At 43.4% G+C, this 18,214-nt stretch overlaps 2 protein-coding genes across 2 annotated transcripts in view; both read right to left on the bottom strand.

Moving 5' to 3' along the window:
- Positions 1 to 5,092, bottom strand: part of T265_11937 (hypothetical protein) — a gene marked incomplete at both ends in the record, with an annotated part of 7,429 nt that extends 2,337 nt beyond the window's left edge. The window contains one exon of the mRNA XM_009178779.1: positions 4,859 to 5,092. Coding sequence (XP_009177043.1) covers positions 4,859 to 5,092 — 234 coding nt within the window. The remainder of the gene's footprint in view (positions 1 to 4,858) is intronic.
- A 560-nt stretch (positions 5,093 to 5,652) lies between these two features.
- T265_11936 (hypothetical protein) lies at positions 5,653 to 17,906 on the bottom strand (the record flags this gene model as incomplete). The annotated part of the gene is made up of 5 exons (XM_009178778.1): positions 5,653 to 6,206; positions 10,064 to 10,485; positions 17,115 to 17,632; positions 17,683 to 17,813; positions 17,882 to 17,906. The coding sequence occupies 4 exons, from the start codon at positions 17,811 to 17,813 to the stop codon at positions 5,871 to 5,873; spliced, it is 1,407 nt and encodes a 468-aa protein (XP_009177042.1).
- Positions 17,907 to 18,214: the final 308 nt, after the last annotated feature.

The raw sequence follows: 18,214 nt of genomic DNA, 5'->3' as shown, positions 1-18,214 counted from the left end.
TACAGTTGTAATGATTTTCCTTTGTCTCCATAAAGGGCTGTGTAGAGCTACCGTGCCTTTTGCTATACCATAGTGGGCGGAGCAGGAAGCCAAGGGGCCGACGCAGAGTTGCACGACCGTACTTCAAGACATAACATTATGGTATATGAATTTCCTTAGGATTTATACCTTGACTACATGAAGGCCAGTCCGGAATAGGATAACTTAAAGCATCATTTCTTGAATTAGTTAATATGGACTAAGGCCCTAGAATGGTGTTTCTCTGACATGATGTTTGCAGAAGAATGGCACATGGTCATAAGGCGTCCATATGTGGGTGTCGGTCATTTTTTCGTGTGATACGTCCGGACTCCTCTGTCGAATCTTACCAGGCCGTCCACGGCGACCTCAGTTAGTGTGTGTTATGTTTTTTTAAGCTGTGCGAACAGCTGGCCAAACCATATAAGCTGTCAAGGGTGAATTTTCCCAATGATGTTTACAGATAGCTGACTCTGCACTACATGTGCGTTGTAGCCGGCAAGAGTGCATTCCTCGTCTTTGTGTGTATGATCATGGAGAGCCTAGAAATGCATTTAACACCCAAATTCAGACATCGTCATCTGGTTCAAGGCGGTCCTAATAACATGTATCTCACATTCTGAGTTTTTGTGCTTCACCTTGGATTTCTAGAAGCCACGCCAGGAGTTGAGGGACACGGAGATTTCACGGTCGCCTCCGGCCTGAATACACCAGTCGTGATACGTCCTCATCCAGTTAGTGGAAATTCTCCCATCACGTGTGACGGCAATGGCCTGCATGCCATAGCCCGAACGGTCAAACTGAACTGTCGTGTTTATTCGAAGAGATATCCCCCCGTTTCCATTCACGGTCGATATAATCGCATTCATGGCCTAGGTATATTACTGATTAGCTCTGTGAGCATTGCTCATGTCAACTGGACGTATGAAGTAGCCTTAATAGTGTCTCATGCCCAACCAGGACCCGAAACATTTTCCGAGTTACATGGAATTGAAAACAAAACTATCACCATATTTAGTGGAGAGCTGTCAGGTTGTGTCCGAAACTTGCACCTGAGCGGAGGAAACCGGAAAAACAGGTGGCCTTCTTAGTTCATCGGACGCTGCATGTCACTCCTGTCTTCATAAAGCGCTGACGGCCGCACAGTTTTATTCGGAGGGGGGCGCCCAGCCTTAGAGTCTATGAATCTTTCGAAAGGAAGAGGAAAAGCGTTCCTGATGTCCGAGTTCGACGGAACTTCTATCAATGGGATCGAAATATCTAATGCTGTGAACCTAAAGCCGTCTTTCTTGACGCCGTACGGCGAAACGTATCAGGAGAATCGAAATATCCCGAACATATGTTCTGGTGTATTACAGATTCACTTTTAAATACACGAGATTGCTCGGTGGTTAGAGGGCGAATTTACTGACCGGATGGTCTGTGGTTCAAAACCGGCCTCTACCTCTCAACTTCCCCATCTAGACTTGGGAAGCCTGACAGTATCCTGGCTCTCGTGCCTCCTTTCGGTGGTACGGCAGTTAGATATCGAAAGCGTGCTACAGCTAGAATATTTTTTACAGACTGATGAAGCAACAGGTATGAAGTTGCTGTTTTTAAAGTAATCAGGCCTCTAAGTTTCTACTCCATGACGTGAACGGGTAATATCCAGACTGCGTCATGTTCTCAACGTTTTCAACGGAATGTCTACGCCTTATAATCAATACGTTTCAAGGGCATTTTGGTGAACTTATCGTGTCTGCCTGCAAACTATCTTACGTTCGATAGCTTTAGAAAACAACTGGTTTTGTCCGTATTGTACACAACCAAGAGTCGGGTGAACTACTTATGTTGGTTCTTTTCAAAATTGTAATCCATCGATATCCATTCCGCTTCACCGCTTAAAAATTCACTACAGGTGTAACAACAGGATTTACATCTGGCGAGCCAGCCATTGATGGCTGTGGAAATGATGTATTCCATTTAATATCCTAACTGTGCTGTAACAGCGTACCAGAAGTTAGTTGACGGTATGGGTTTGGCAAATCATTTGTCGGTTCTCAAGTCCAGAAACCAACTTCACACCCTACTTGTCTCTCCTTCCTTCGTTTTTCGTGTCAGCGCATTGCGATTCTGAGGTGTAGTGTATTGAGATTGTTCTTCAATGTTCCGCATCGATCAAATATCTGTCTTTCTAGCATTGTACCATTTAAGAGAGCACAGATCTCTTTTCGAGTGATATTTTTCGTAATTTTTCTCACACTTAATGACTGGCTGAGCCGAGAAGCACAGTTAGAATGAGGTCGATAATGAGCGGTGCACTTATTGAGTACTAATACCCAAATCGGTAAGCTGGGGAAGGAACTGAAGCTAGGTATTATCATGTATTGTATACTGGCAAGTTCGATGCTCATCTGTTGGTAACTATGGTTTCTTGGATTTGAATTTGTTCAGCTAGTTTGACCAGTTTTTTTAGTAGTTTAGAAACCCTCGATGGCTTGGTGTACGTCGTCCAAGGTCGCCGCGCGCCCTCTTTGTGCGGTTCTTGTTGTGTCTTCCTACAAGACGTGGTACTGTGAAGTAATTTATGGGATTGGGAGGTGACCAAAGATGGTAATACATGAAAAATCAGGCAGAGAATGCCTACCGTTAGCTCATCTGAGGAGTGACCTCTCTTTGGGGAACATACATCAATCACTATAAAAGATGCCCATGGAGCACTCACCATTAATATGCGTGTTAGTGCGAGGATGTGATCCTGTATCCATACGGTTCTTCCATTCAACTACTTTCCTGAAAGCTTGTGACTGCATCGTCCCAAGTAGCTAGTACCTTTAAATTATGCGCTTTGAATCATGTCTCTCAATAAATAGAATCCAGCACTTTCTAGTCTTACCACCTAAGTGACCTCACTATTTAGTCTCACATCTTGGCTAGGTTCTGATGCGATACACTGGAAAGCAAAATAGAGCCGTATGCAATATCGAGCGTTAAAGCTCTGAGGTTCAGTTCCATGTGCACCCGTTTGATTTGCTGCTTAGATCACCTGATAAGCACTTCGTAGTCCAGCCATATATCTATCATAGACAGTGGGGCGATGGTACCCGTATTTCAGTTATCCGGTGCTTATGAAGGAAAAGATGCAAGCACAAAACCCTGGAAAGGTATTCTCACCAATTCATCTCCGCAGAGGCTACCAAAGGTAACTAGGTATCCAAGCTCAGCTTTTACGATTGCTCTAAAGATGCTTTAGCACCGTACCTGCTAGCTGTCTTGATAGGATACGACGTCAGGTGAAACGCTGCTGTTAGGCATCAAATTGAGAAAAGTATTAACCTGGAACGAGACGTATGACGTTTCTTTCTTGGTATGGTATGGCGCCCGTTTTTGAAAGTTCAACGCAGTCGAAGCTCTTCATTTTAGTGGTCGACTGAGGTAGCTGATATCCAAATCTCCGTGCGAAAATGCAATCCACTTCCGTGTTCAAACCAACGATGAGCGGGCGAAGAAAATATTCAAATGTACTGTTAAATGCAGCCTACCATGAGGAATGTCGAGATCACACTAGCAAGTGTGCATAGGGGTTAGACGTCTTTGTGTGAACAAACTTTGATTTTGACTCTATTTCAGTTTGTGGTGGCTGATTTTTTGGTAAATATTGATCCAGAATGGCACTAATCATAATGGTAACCTACAATCGCAGAAACTGATTGTTACCGCGGTTCCTGGTTTCCGTGTGTGTTGTGTAATTCCTGACTGACACGTATTAGTCTCTTCTATGCAGTTTTTATTCGCGCGCGTTACAACTTCATGTCAATCTCCTCGAGCTCTCGTAAGCTACACGATGTTTTGATAAACTCTCTGCTTATGATCTTTTCCGGTGGAACGAGGTATGTGATAAGTGGTAAATCACCACAGACAAGTCGTAATACCATAATTCATTGAATTCACTGTAATATTACATTTCAGGAGTGTCATTTTTCTCTCTTGATCACAGTTCCGAATGGTGAATGAATTCGACAGACTGAGTCGGTACATATCCTTTTTCTGTCGATCGCTATACCGTCAGCAAACCAAAACTGTATGATCAGTTTTTGGACTTGCGTTAATGTGTCCACACCAGACGTTCACAGTTGGAGATCAGCGTGATAGTGTGCCGTTGAGATCGAATAAGTTTGTGTAATGCACGAATCTGTAAAAAACAAAGCAAGACCAACTGCTAGATCGATGTCCCTTTCATCGGCTGAGTTCCTTTCATGAGCTTGTTCAGCAGTTATGGTGACGTACATCTGCCCCTCTTTGAGAGGATTGACAAAACGCTAGTCTCGCCAACGGAGAAGGGTCAGATGTAGTTAGACCTGATGCCCAGTTCGCTCCAGTTAGTTGTCGGAATGGTTACTTTCACTCTCTTCTGACTTTCATTTGGCCCGCTGTTGGCTGTTTGATGGGACAACCGTATTAGGTATGAAATCTGGTGTGCTAAAGATTCCCTCACTACCTGTACAGCCGATTGATTAAGCAGTTGACTGGAAAACTCTGATGTGGGTACAAGACCATCCGAGTGATCAGTTCAGTCCAGTCACATAACTTGGGGATCTGATCTACCTTAATACCCTTGTCTTTATGAGCAACAAATTAACAGAACTGCAGGCCTTATTAGCGATTTTCTGGGTTACAAAAAATACAAACACAAAAGTCCTCAGCACAAACCATATCGACGAATGGCTCTTCCAGATCATAACCAGAAAAAATTTGTGATGTGCAGCTCTAGCAGCCGTTTACAACCACAGGAAAACGCCTGGATTTGAAAGATCTTTTCTGAAACGTCTCATATCGACCGTCCGGGTACCATACCACATACTTGTGAGACCGCCACTCCAAGCTGACCAACTTTGCGGACTCTGTGCTTGATCACTGAAGCTCTAACGGACAAAGAGTATCCGATGTCAGACAACTTTTTAACAGCTCGTTTGGTCTTTATGGACTGTTCAACAACTATGTCTACGAGGGTTCGGTTACGTTCTTTGCCCGCAGAAATAAAGTTGGTCGACAATCTGCGATAATTGTACTGTGAATCGTTGGCCATGGGTAACATGAATCTGGGACATTGGTGGGCTGACTAATTCTCACAGTCGACGTTAAAAAATTAGATCAACTTGGGAAACAGGGACTTCTCTAGAAAGTAGCCTACACATCTCGATAGGAAATATAGTTCATATCCAATGCACACTTTGTTCCGTAGAGTGGATTCCAGCACTTTAACTGGAAATCATTCCATGCCTGGATTGATGAATAAATTTTACCTTCAGGCATTTTCGATTGCTTCCTAAAAATGTCCCAGAACGCCTTTCGTTCAGATTAGGGCGCACTAACTGGATGCAGTTGGACCAACCTATTGCCGCTCCACTTGAAAGGATCTATTTCCAGTGGTTGGAAAATGAGACTGTCAGCTTGACTGTAATTAGTGATCCCTGACCAGCTGCCATACACCGAAAACTGCACACTCGCATGACGTCACAAGGCCTTCAAAACAGCTGCTAACTGGACCCACTGGTATTCTAGTGACTTCCAAGACCTGCGGCCACTCGATAGCTGCCGTACTAGTTCTTCAGTGTGCCCAATAAGTCTACAATAGAAGGTTTTCTTAGGGTAGGGGAAATTGTCCTTCAGTAGCGTCACTAGGAGAAGATACTGGTATTCTTTACAAACACCTTTTATGTGTAATTCAGTTTCTCAGCAATGTTTCGGGGTAAGTTATGAGATGTGTTGTATCTTGATGGGGAGAAGTTAGTGGACAATTAAATGGTCACAAATCGACGCCACTTAATTGGGGCTTTTCAGCTGAAAGATTACTTCAAGGATATTGATACCGTCTAGTATACAAACGCTGCAGTTTCTGCCACAACCGAGGCACCATCTTTTGAAAATAGGGACTTTTGACTATCCTCTCTCACTCGTAGGTGGGTGCGCAGCAGAATGTGCTCCAATACACCTGTGCGTATGTCCATTCCAAGCATCTCTGCTTTTAATCTCTGTATTGCCTGTTTTATTCGGACCACCGGGGACCCATCGGTCATGTTTGAACCCCTCTCGTCCATTTCGTTTTTCACCCGCTCTAATTCCTCACTTAGTTCTGCTAGCATGCGACTTCGTTCGGTAATTCCACCACTGGCCATCCGGTACTTCAGCGAAATTTCCGATAGCTTGCTCTGCAAATTGAAGGATACAGAAATGGGGATTGAAAATAAAAACCTGGATGATTGTACTACCATCTTTGAGTCTCGGGTAAACGCGGTTTGAATAAATGACTGAAAGTACATCTCTGTTGCTTACACTTGTAAGGTAGTTCCGATAACATTTATATTTGTTCCTTTGTTATAGTCTTGAACTATGACAGGAATTTAGCGTTAGGATGTATTCTAAGGTAGTTTCCGCTATCCGGGGTCAGATAGACTTAACATGAGATCTAGTCGCACTCTATGAAGAAATAGTTTGAAATGTCTGACCGGAAATGGTCTCTCCTGAAAGGGGATTGACAATTGGGGCTCCAAAATCGGTCTTTCCTGGCGATGGGTGACTGGATAAAAACCCAATTAGTTTACTTTGGAATCAATTGAAAAAAGTGAAATTCCGGTAGCTGTGAGTCATTCAGGGCGCTTGCTATATTAAATTCCCGGCTAAACGAATTCACAAACAATTTGGGGAGGCACGGGGAACATCCTAGTCGGAAGAGGCCTTTAAAATGAGGCCATTAAAATGCGCAAATCTTTGCTCAACATCTTTGAGCATGATAAAAGAACACTTATAGCGGACGATGACCAATCATCTGGAAATCGACCACTCAAGAGGAGCTCTACTCTAGAGTCTCCAGCTGATTTTTATTTACTCTTGAGGTACGTAGGGCAACTGTCCGAATTCGTCACATATTTATTCTAGTTTTCATACAACCTAGCAGTGTAGTATCTCCATCAAAACGTCCAACTAAGTTCGTATAGAATTGAAGTGAAAATGAACAAGCAGCGTGTCCTGCCTTTCAACTTAGACTGCTTCAGTTTTGTGCAAGTAACTCGAATAATGAACCAAACTAACCAAAGAAGATAAATCACTGGTTGTTGGTCAGGTGGTCGAGCTTGGCCAATGATTTGCACAAATCAACATTCACCTTTCCACCAGTCAATGGACACACGCGCTGTCAGAAGCTCGGCACACCACCGAAGATAAGCGATTTTCACGACTTGTCGGGAGCAACAGAACATGAACCATTTCTACCCGCTAACGATCTTTTTTAATGATAAAGTCAAAACATAGTGCAGTGAAATACGTTGTTGTAATCCGACGTTTCGGTTGCCATGGGCGACCTTTCTCAAGGCTTTCTACAATCGACTGAATACGAGTCAAATGCAGCGACACTTGGGTCCGCCACCGTGTGTTGTGATTGGTGCATCCTTGTGGTCACTTGACAGTGTGCGTGTGTGTGTATGTGTGATTGTGTGTGCACTCTGATTAGGAAATGCTTCCGCTTGTTGTTGTGCCGGTTGTGATGTTCATTTTTTTGAGATCCTAGCTTGACATCTAGTTATCATACCTGCCAAGGCGTGCAGGCAGCCCAATCCAGATAGACGGGATGCTGGCACCATCACTTCGGTTGATGCAGTTTGACTGTGAGTTGATCTCACACATCGGCGCACGTCCGTTCGATATGTGACTTGAATCCAAATGCTTATGACTTATCCAAATACTTAAGCAGTTTGTTAAAGCCGTATTGTCAGCTGGTGGTAAGTCACGTGAATGACTCCTTTGATTTTGTCAGTATCCTCTAATCCACACAAATCAATGATGAAGTAGCAGTCAGCTCTTTATCCAAGCGTACTAGATGACGACTGTCTATCTTTTCTGTCTTCTATTCTGTGCGACGACACATCTCTAGCACAGATAACAAACTTAACTCCTGTTGATGTCATTCCTGGTGTTAAACCGTGTCTAAGCACCACGTTTTTCACCGTTCAAAACACGATCTACAGACAGACTGACGGTGCCGCTATGGGTTCTCTAGTATCGACCAAAGTGGCTAATCTCTTCTTACCATATTGAAACTAAGGCCCTATATGAATTCACCCATCCACTAAGCAACTAGCTGAGATATGTTGACGACATATTTACGGTCATATCAACCACACAACGACAATCCTTTGTAAACTTTTGAATGAACAATGCAACAGTATTATTCACGATTGTGACTGAGACCGAGCAGAGGACCATTATTTTTCTGGACTGCAAGCCCTCAGTTAACGCAGTGGGATGCCACAGAAAACCTACAAGTTCAGACAGGTATTCGCATTATGAGTCTTCGCATACACACTACGTCCAAACGCGCAGTTGTTGGATCGCTGACGAATCGCATCAAGAAGATATGCTCGGACGAATCCATTCGAGCAGACGAACTGGCGCGAGTCAGTAGGGCATTACAGCAAAATGGAGACCATTTCCCAACAAATGGGAAGAACGTTACTCGGAACTGAGACAGGAAGACAAAAACCCGATGGTCACCGTGGGAATACCCTATAGAGTTGGCACTTCGGATGCCATTCGAAAAATACTTTGTCATTATGATATTAAAACATTTTTCCGAATTGACAACAGGTTACAACGACACCTCGTGAGAAGAGAGGACTCTATCGAACTGAAACACCGCAAAAACTGCACCTACCAAATTCCCTGTGCAGAATGTCCAGCAAAATACATGGGCCAGACAGCTAGGCAACTCCACGTACGAATCGCGAAGCACAAATGACACGTGAGTTTTCCTCCAAGAAACCCAATAGAGTTGAAACCAGAACGCGCCTCAGCCATTGCACTCCACGCACTTGAGTCAAATCAATATCGATGGTACACGTATACTACAGTCAGGATCCAAGTGACATGTGGAACGGACGTGCGCTGATGTGTGAGATCAACTCACAGTCAAACTGCATCAACCGAAGTGATGGTGCCAGCATCCCGTCTATCTGGATTGGGCTGCCTGCACGCCTTGGCAGGTATGATAACTAGATGTCAAGCTAGGATCTCAAAAAAAATGAAGCATCACAACTGGCACAACAACAAGCGGAAGCATTTCCTAATCAGAGTGCGCACACAATCACACACACGCACACTGTCAAGTGACCACAAGGATGCACCAATCACAACACACGGTGGCGGACCCAAGTGTCGCTGCATTTGACTCGTATTCAGTCGATTGTAGAAAGCCTTGAGAAAGGTCGCCCATGGCAACCGAAACGTCGGATTACAACAACGTATTTCACTGCACTATGTTTTGACTTTATAGTTAAAAAATTCCTTAATATACACCACATCGCGCTGAATCTTTTTAACGCTCTTCGAGCTGATATCGGCGCGGAACTCCTACACCTTTGTATCTCCATTTCTTGCAGTGGGTTCAGATACAGATTTTGCTACGTTGGCCAGTAGGTCTGATGTTCAAGTTGTGTTCCGTGGTTTATTCTTGCTAGTTGGAAAGCGTATCACCCGATCGACAACTAACTAACACACGTAACTAGCTTAGGCTCTCTCAGTATCTTTGACATACATCGGTTTCTCATCGTTTAGTGTAGTTGATGTATTGAGCATAGTTTTCTTACTTTGAGTGGTAATCTTGCCTACACCATCAGTAATCCCGATGTTTTTGTCGTCTTCATTTTTTCATTGGATAGCTCTCGAGGTGAAAAACAACGTACCTCTTATCCCAGACTATTCATCTGTTTATTGTTCTTTAACAGCCATCAAGTATCCACAACAGAATTTTCGTGTTACTGAACCGTAAGAGTTCCTGAGAGTACCTTGAATGACAAATATCTCCGCATCCGCTACTGCTATAGGTACACGAGACCATGTTTCGAGTCCAAGATTCTGAGTATCATAAAAGTGAGTGCTGTGGTGTAGGAAGAACGCTACTAGTTTGACGTAAGAACAAACGGGTCTGAATCCGTACGTATATTGAATATCCAGCAAAACAAAACTACAGTGTAAGACAGGTGGGTAGCAACTTAAATGTCATCAATCACCTTACCTGTATGGATTTATACTGAGCAAGAAGTGGTTCAATCTGACTGTTCATATACTTTTCCCGACTGTAGATTTTTTCAAGTGCTCTGCTTAGGTCTTCACAAAGTCGTGCTAGGTGTGTCTTCACATCTGTATATGCAGCTTCGATTTCCGATTGATATCGACGCATTTCTTCCAAATGCGAGCGCCAGTCTTTCGCGTCTGATCGGATGGTGACCCGCAATTGGGGAAGCACACGTTCGACCTCTAACTGCCAGTCGGTTGGGTCGGTTTTCGACTCGACTACTCCTTGCATGCAAGCTATTATACCGTCATCAGAAACTGTCGTTGACTGTGATAGCAATGATCTGTCGTCTAACTTTGGACTTTGTTTCCGCACGTCATGAGCGGAAGTGGTCCGTTGGAAACGTGTCCGGTTTTTCAACGCTTGAACGAGGAAAGCAGTCAGCGTGAGGAGGAATACATGCTATGGAAGAAGTGGATTGCACCAATATTGCATAGAAAGATCATTGGATCAAAAACTTCAACCTATTTTGATGGTCAGACCCTGGATCTAGCTGATGGCGATACACGTACTTAGATTCGCATTTACCGTTTGACCGGGTGGCATCTCCGAGTCTCAAATCCGTATTACTACATTTTTTTAAATACATTCTCTAGTTATACTCTTCAAGTTCTCTCCTAAGGCTCAAGCTGACTACTGTGAGATGCAAACGCCGGTAAAGCGATTCCGCAAACAGTATTTCTGTCAAGCATGAGTAACAAAAGGATATAGTGTTCTCGCAGAAAGACCCATTCACACAAGGACTAGTCATGTCGGCTGCGGAGTTGTATGCGACCCTTGACGATAGTCCCAATCCCAGTTTCACAGCAATGATTTCTCTTGGGGATTCCTGTAGACGTGAATATGCAGATAAGATAGCTGAGCAGCTATTTCACTAATAATACTTGCAGCAGGCTCAGTCCTCCAACGTAGCATCGTCGGATGTGGATTGTATTTTTGCTTCGTTGTCATGGATGGTACTTTTGTTTCTGAACGATTTGACCAAAGGAGATATTACGAATGACCGCTGCAAAGAGCGGCTGTTGCCAAGCATGAGCAGATCAACATTTTTTTGAGGAAAACTGAAGCGAGAACAACAAGTTGGTTAAATATATGTTTCCAGTCAATGCGATTGCGATTGCCAGTTACACGCAAGTTTGGTCGATCTGGAAAGCAAGCATGATGTTGACATGTGGACGCGATTTGAATAAGCTGTTGGACTATTCTGAACATATTTGTTGAGGGATTTTCGGAAATGGAACGGAAAAACTTCTCCCCTGGTTTTAAGTTATGCTGAGAAACAAAAACGTTTGGTCACGCGACCACAATCCCCCCCTGGTGCGGGTCAGAACTGCTGTACGAAATACTGCAGGTTCACATAGAAACAACCGTATCCGGTTTTCAAAATAGGCACTTTGAACTCAAATTAGAGTGACCATACCACAACTCTCAAAGTAATGCAAAACGAAGGTAGATACATGAAATGAAGAAGAGTAAAATCCTCCCAAGGACTTCATACGTTATCAGTTACGTACCGCATTCGTTCAGTAAGCCAGTCAGATTTTGCTAGGTTACGTATTTGGGCAAAATCAGGGTTATTGACGATTTCCAAAGGGGCCGCCATTCTAACCAGGTACCACAAAACCAAGAAGCAGGAACGTACTGCATTTCAGCGGAATCGATGTCTTCGGAGCATTGCCCAAGTCTGGTGGGAACACCGGATGAGCAATGCTGAAGTACATCGAAAGGTATTCGGAAGAAATAACTCATCCTCGATAGGTGAGCTGACCACATTGCATCAGTTGCACTAGCTTGTCCAAGCGTTGCGTACGCTAGTCGACCGAATTCCTCGGAAGGTTCTTATCGCAAAACCACGTGAAGGGTGGAAACGAGCCAGAGGCGGTCAGAAGAATAAAGTTGTTCACTCAGCTCTATCCGGGTATGAGCAAACGAACCTACTCCCTCCCTTATTCTCCGGTTCGCATCAAATGCAACTTATTCTATCCCAGATGCAGTTTGTAAATGCTCGGTTTCCTCATCTTACCGTACCACGTCCCAATATCGATTCCTCTCACCTGTCTGATCCGATCCCACGCTGTTTGGTTTTAACCTGTACAAATTTTGTTCGCCTTCAGTTGCAATGACATAAGACACTCGAGTGAGAATAACGAAATAACAGAGCCCTAATAAGTCTGTCAAACAGTTGTTTGTTCTCGGCGCTTACTTCAAGGAAGCCAGTAGGACTCATTGCTTTATAATTCATGATTGGGCAAAATCTTGGGATGGGAAAATGGTATATTAGCGAAAATGGGCGATTCTGACAGCTGATACGGTTTATATAAAACCGACCTGCTATAAAGATGCAGCGGTCTTGCAACCAAATCAATTCCATACCACTTGCAGCACATTACGCAGAACTACAGATTATTTTGAATGGTTAAAGACGTAACCCGATTTGGAAATAATGGTGTTGAAATCTGAGATAGCTTTGGTCATCAAAAGTGATGTCTGTTAGGTGACTCTGAAATTCTTGTGTCAGTTATTCACAAATATGAAAAAACGCCTAGTGGTAGCTTCATTCCTCAATTAGGCTCGAGAGTGATGAAAACCGATCATGAGGTCACCGATTCTGCCTTGGTCAAAGTTGGGCTGTATACACCAGAAACGCCCATAACTCTGAATATGCACGTCATCATCATCATTATGAGCTGTAAGAACGCGTACTTGTCGTACAGTGTTTGTGGCTGACATAGTATCGTTCACCGATGATTTGGGGAGGTGGAGTAGGTAGCTGCGCATTCGAAGCGGGAGCTGATAAATTGGTATGTGGATACAGGACTGTCAGTAGACTGTTAAGTGGGGATTGTAAGCCTTCTACCAAGTATCTATCTTGTGTACACGCCTTCATCGGTTCTGCGATAAACGCAGTCCCTTAAATTAGGACTGTTTCGAGTAAAACAAACTACATTTTCGTCAAAAGCTTTTCTACACACAACATTCCGATCAAGTATTTCAATCTCTTCCAGCCCTATATACTTTCAGCGAGTGGATATATGATGCGTTTCGCTTATTATGGAACTCGCTGTCCACGGCAGCACACAGGGTTCCCCCGTACGAGTTCTAGGATCCCCAATACTGCTCGCCAAGTATTTCCCATATTGTGGATTTAATGCCAAAGTTATGAATGTAGCAAGAGAACACACAACTTGCATATGATTTTGGGTTCGGATGCTTACCCCCTTATCCACGCTGGTGGTTTATGGAAATGAAGAATGGGTTCAATATTCCCCATCAACTGAAGCGCCAGGACAGAGTTCCGGCACGAGTCTTCAATCATTATGACCTAAGGCGGTTATTTCGCTTATTCATATTGGATTCCTTTGAAAGTAATTGACAAAACTGTCTGGATGAACACACAGTCAAGTATTTTCTCATACATGGATTCTCCTTTATGGATTGAATGCGTTTTAGCCCGAATCCGGAGAACACTAGCCTATGAAGACCCCCTTAAGACAAATGACCACTGCTATTCATCAAGATTCCTGGAAAAATTAGTAACAGAATACCGCTATGGTATTACCAATCTGTATAATGATAATCCACATCACTGACAGTGAGACCAGCGTTACAGACTAATTTACTTAACCTATTTATTTAACTCGTTTAAATGGACCTTGAAACCAAAATCTAAACTTCACAAGTATACTCGAAGCGATTTACGAATGTTGTTAGTCAGTCACCTTAGTTGGAACCATATTATCATTCTAGTCGAAAAGTGGTGTTTGTCCTTATTATCATTATTATTTATTAATGTTGTCACCATTATTACCGATCAATATGCAGTGAGTGTTCCAGTCTGAGCCAGGGGACGCCGGACGGAGTTGTAGGTCGGGAGCCAGTAAGCACACCCTATGTGAACCAAGTATGGCCGATGATCTAGTTTTTGTGAAATACCAACTAATGGTGATATTTAATTGGCATGAGACAGCTGCGCAGTGCTTCTCGGATGTTCAGCTTAAGTGTGCTTCAGTTGAAGCATTAAATGCACATCTTAAACACTAAATCCCCATACTACTGGTAATATCCCAGTAAGCTACACAAATAGAGAATAAAGTAGAACATAAGGTTGATGGAAACTCGGGGACTGCGCCTACCTGATCAGCCACAAGAAGGGCGAAACCGGTCATGGGCTGTCGAAGAGTTTCCAGCAACCTTGTGATTAGTTTCCTTTATGAGAATAAAGGAATCCTTTGTCTAAGAACTGGTCACTTGATGAGCCAGCCAAAAAAATACTAAATGAACTGAGAGGATAGCGCCTAAACTCACGTTCCGCCCACATTTAGAATGACCGCACTACTTATCAGACACCCGTACCTGGTGCCACGTGTTTGAAATCCTGCTCGAATGGCTGTGAATTAGAATCTTACCGGAGAAAGAAGTCAATTGTTGATGATTTCCCACAACCGTCAGTAAATTTTTATAGGTTATCTGTAAAGAGAGTTCGGGAGAGTTGAAAAAGTGTAGGCTCTGTTATTGGCTCAATTTCTCTTGTTCTCAGGAGGTATAAGATTGCTTAGCCTACATTGAGTTTATGGACAGTCATTTAAGCATTCTACCTAACAGAACTGGACTTTACGAACCCCTCAGACTTTGAGCGAAGAGACTCTTGTCGCACTTAGGGCCAGGTATGTATCGATGTGTACGCTTTTTCTATCGGGAAAATTTGATAAGAATACAACGTCGGAAACTATCATTGTCACCGTAGCCGTTAGATAGTTGGACATGCAAATTCATTGACATAACCCCGTTTAAAAACATAACCTCAAGCTGAATAAGCTACAGTTTTGGATTTTTACCCACGCCCAAAGGTTTGCGTTACGAACAACACAGGAAAAGTTCCCATATTAAGTACTTTTGACTTTGTATATATATATATATGTATATATATATACTGAATGAAGCCGACTGACTTTTCGACGATTACCTGTATCAAGGAACAGGTGACTGATCTAAAGACATTACCAATGTGACTAACCAGAAACTGGTCAATTTGCTATCATGTGCACTATGACAGGTATGAATAACTTGCGTCATCCCGCTGGAGCGTACGTGAGTGTTGCACCAGGTGCTTCATACCTTCCCTTGGGACTAAGTTGTCGTGTCAACTGAGATCTCTCGTGCTTGCGTTGTTCTTGTATGATGAAATAAGCCCGACCAAATGGTAGATTACTCAATACTTACAGACTCGTTGGAAATTGATTCAGCACGGCACCTTTGTGCATACAGACTGCGATTCGACCTCAGCTTACGCACGTTATCAATGATGACCAAATGGTTCCCATCTAATGCAAGGGGTGCGACAAGTGAATCATGCCCTGTTTTGTTCAGTTCGTTCGCGTTCCTTGGAGCGGCTTGAGTGTAGTATATGTTCGATGATTTAGACCTTCAATTGTCTGCCAATTTCTTCGCTGTAAGCACAGTCACAGCTGGTACAATCAACCCTGTCGACACGGTTGCTACAGTCATCGGGCTAAGATAGGTCTTTCGTGCCAACCAGTTGCCTCTACAGTGCCTTGTCTATTTAGAAATTTTGGAGCCTGAAAGTCAAATGGTTCAACCCTCATTCTGACTGCTGTGTTCGGGCCGGGTGGCTGAAGCGTGCTTTCGATTAAACCTGTTGGACTCCGTTGTTCCCCAGTTTGCTTAATATAGAAAATCTCGCTTCCGGACGAAGCTAAGGAACTACATATATTATTCACTCGGGGAACTAGTCTGAGAATTATTGCTCACATCCTACTCAACAAGTGGGCAGACTTAAGGTTTAAACATTGATCTGATTAGGGTTGTTTGTGCTGAACTGTATTTCTAAGGGGGTGACGTGTCCAAGAGACCTTCAATCAAAGAAAGCAATTGTTCTGTTGTCTCAAGTTCTACTGTAAAGCGAATGGAGTTACCCAATGTGGTGAGATATGAAAAGAACTAGGTCGCATGGCATTTCTTTACAATGACAAATTTGCCGTTGAAGTGTCAGAGCCAAACTCTCCGGGTCTTCAAAAATTGCTCAATGTCCGAGACTGAAGGCTTGCTAAAAGTACCTTAACTATGACAGGATGAAGGTGAACCAATGGTAACTTCATCAGTCTTTTGGTATACCTGACAGCTGAACGTAAAAAAGGGTGGATCGTAAATATAATTCCTACACAGAGAGGGCAGTACGGCTATTAAACATGTCTTCCTCCAGAAGTTATCAAATTAAAGGCTACCAGCGGTGGGCACATTAGTATAGGAGAAACCAACATCGAAAATGACAAAAGTCGCATTTACACTAAGAGTCAGTTGGTTTACTGTCTGAGAAAACTCATGTGACTTGGTAATTTGATGCACCACTCTACCTATGTGATGTAGCTGCTTCCACTTTACGGTATAGCGAGTGAATGGCGTAACTTCCAAGATAGCCCAAATGGATGTAAATGTGTGAAATGGAGCATTGCGCAATACATACGCAAACTCTTGCCATTTGTTGTATTCTCAATAACCTGCTACCCCTGCGTCCACTTGAGTATGATATTGTTGTCATAGCACCAATGATTCAAATCACACGACTTTTGGGAATATCATAACGTTTCATATCGACAGAAGGCAACAGCCTAAACTACGGCCATGAAAAGCACCAAAAATGGGTTTTAAGGGACCCAAAGATCAACTACCGGTTGTCATAAACAGCGGTGTAAAATTTGCCACACACAAAAATTGAGAGCTTCTCATTCGTCCATGAGTTGCACAAAACTGACGCTGTTTTTGTCCTCTAGAAAGACGTGCTGGATGTTTTTTCGTCCCCAGAATACCTCATTGCAATTAGTCATCAGGTTAACACGATTTCCGGGGCTCCGCGCCGGAGTTCAGGCTAAAGGAACAGCGGTTAAAATTCCCGTTCATTGATGTGAGTCCACGCATTGAACCAATGTTTAGGATGACGGTTAAAGGTCACCAGAAACGAAAACATTTACAATACCTTCAAGATCGGGAACTTCATCATCCTCTTCCTCTTCGGCATAACCACCATCCAATGGCGATCTATCGCCATCAACAGCAACCAGAAGATTTCCGACACACCGTCCTCCATTAGTCTGCCCTTGCCACTCAGCTATGTCACCATCACCATTTGAGACATCGACATCATCAATATCAAGTTCGTCTTCATCCTCTTCAGGATACTTTGGTGACTGAAATCGGTGACCTTGAACATGTAATGCTGATTCAGCAAGCACGCGTAGTACTTCGATGCAATATTCACCACAACCAATTCTTAGTTTAGATGGAGGAAACTCTACACTGTGTCCTAGTTCACGGACTGCATCCAAAATCGTTGCGATGGTAGCATTTGGATCATCATACTCCTGGGGAGGGTCAATTTTTCCATTCGCTTTGACTACCAGCCAGGATGCTAAAGAAGTGAAATTGTGGAACTGTTCTCCAGGGTTTGTGGGTATTGCATAATAATGCTTTGAGAGCGGCTTCTGACTTCTTGTTCTGCAACATACACGGGACGATTAGCAATACTACTAAATCTGCATACTTACCGGCAGAAATCTTGTTCGTAGTTTAGTAATTTCAACTTTTCACTTAGAGATTCCATATGAACAAAGGTGAAATATGGGTTTCCGAAACTCTCCTCACGATCTCCAACGGTTCTAAACTTTTCCTGTGACATCTACAAAAAGCAGATGAGAGGGTGGCGATTGTCTTTTAGACAGAAACCATCATACGAGGAATACTCACGTCCGTCCTGACTTTCCATGATTGGATCTGCTTTGGAGATTACAACTGTCAGAGGGAGGGCTGGAGCGAAGATCAACACATACCGATCGTATCTTCGCCCAAATTTGGTCGTTTATTTGGTTATGGCTGCCGAGTTTCACCAAGGAATACCGACTTAGGAGGACAGTGGCATCGGAATGTGTTGATACGTTTCAACAGACCAAGGGGTTTTACCCCAAGCCGTAATGCCATGATTTCAACCACAACTCCGTGTTATTACACGCTTCGTAATTTGTTTGGGAATAAAGGTTGCATTCAAGAACGCCTTGTTTACTTTCTCGGAGGAAATCTCAA

Source organism: Opisthorchis viverrini, assembly GCF_000715545.1.
Source record: "Opisthorchis viverrini unplaced genomic scaffold opera_v5_674, whole genome shotgun sequence".
NCBI classification, from domain to species: domain Eukaryota; kingdom Metazoa; phylum Platyhelminthes; class Trematoda; order Opisthorchiida; family Opisthorchiidae; genus Opisthorchis; species Opisthorchis viverrini.
Note: the sequence above shows the minus strand (reverse complement) of the source record. Positions and strands in the feature narration are given on the sequence as shown.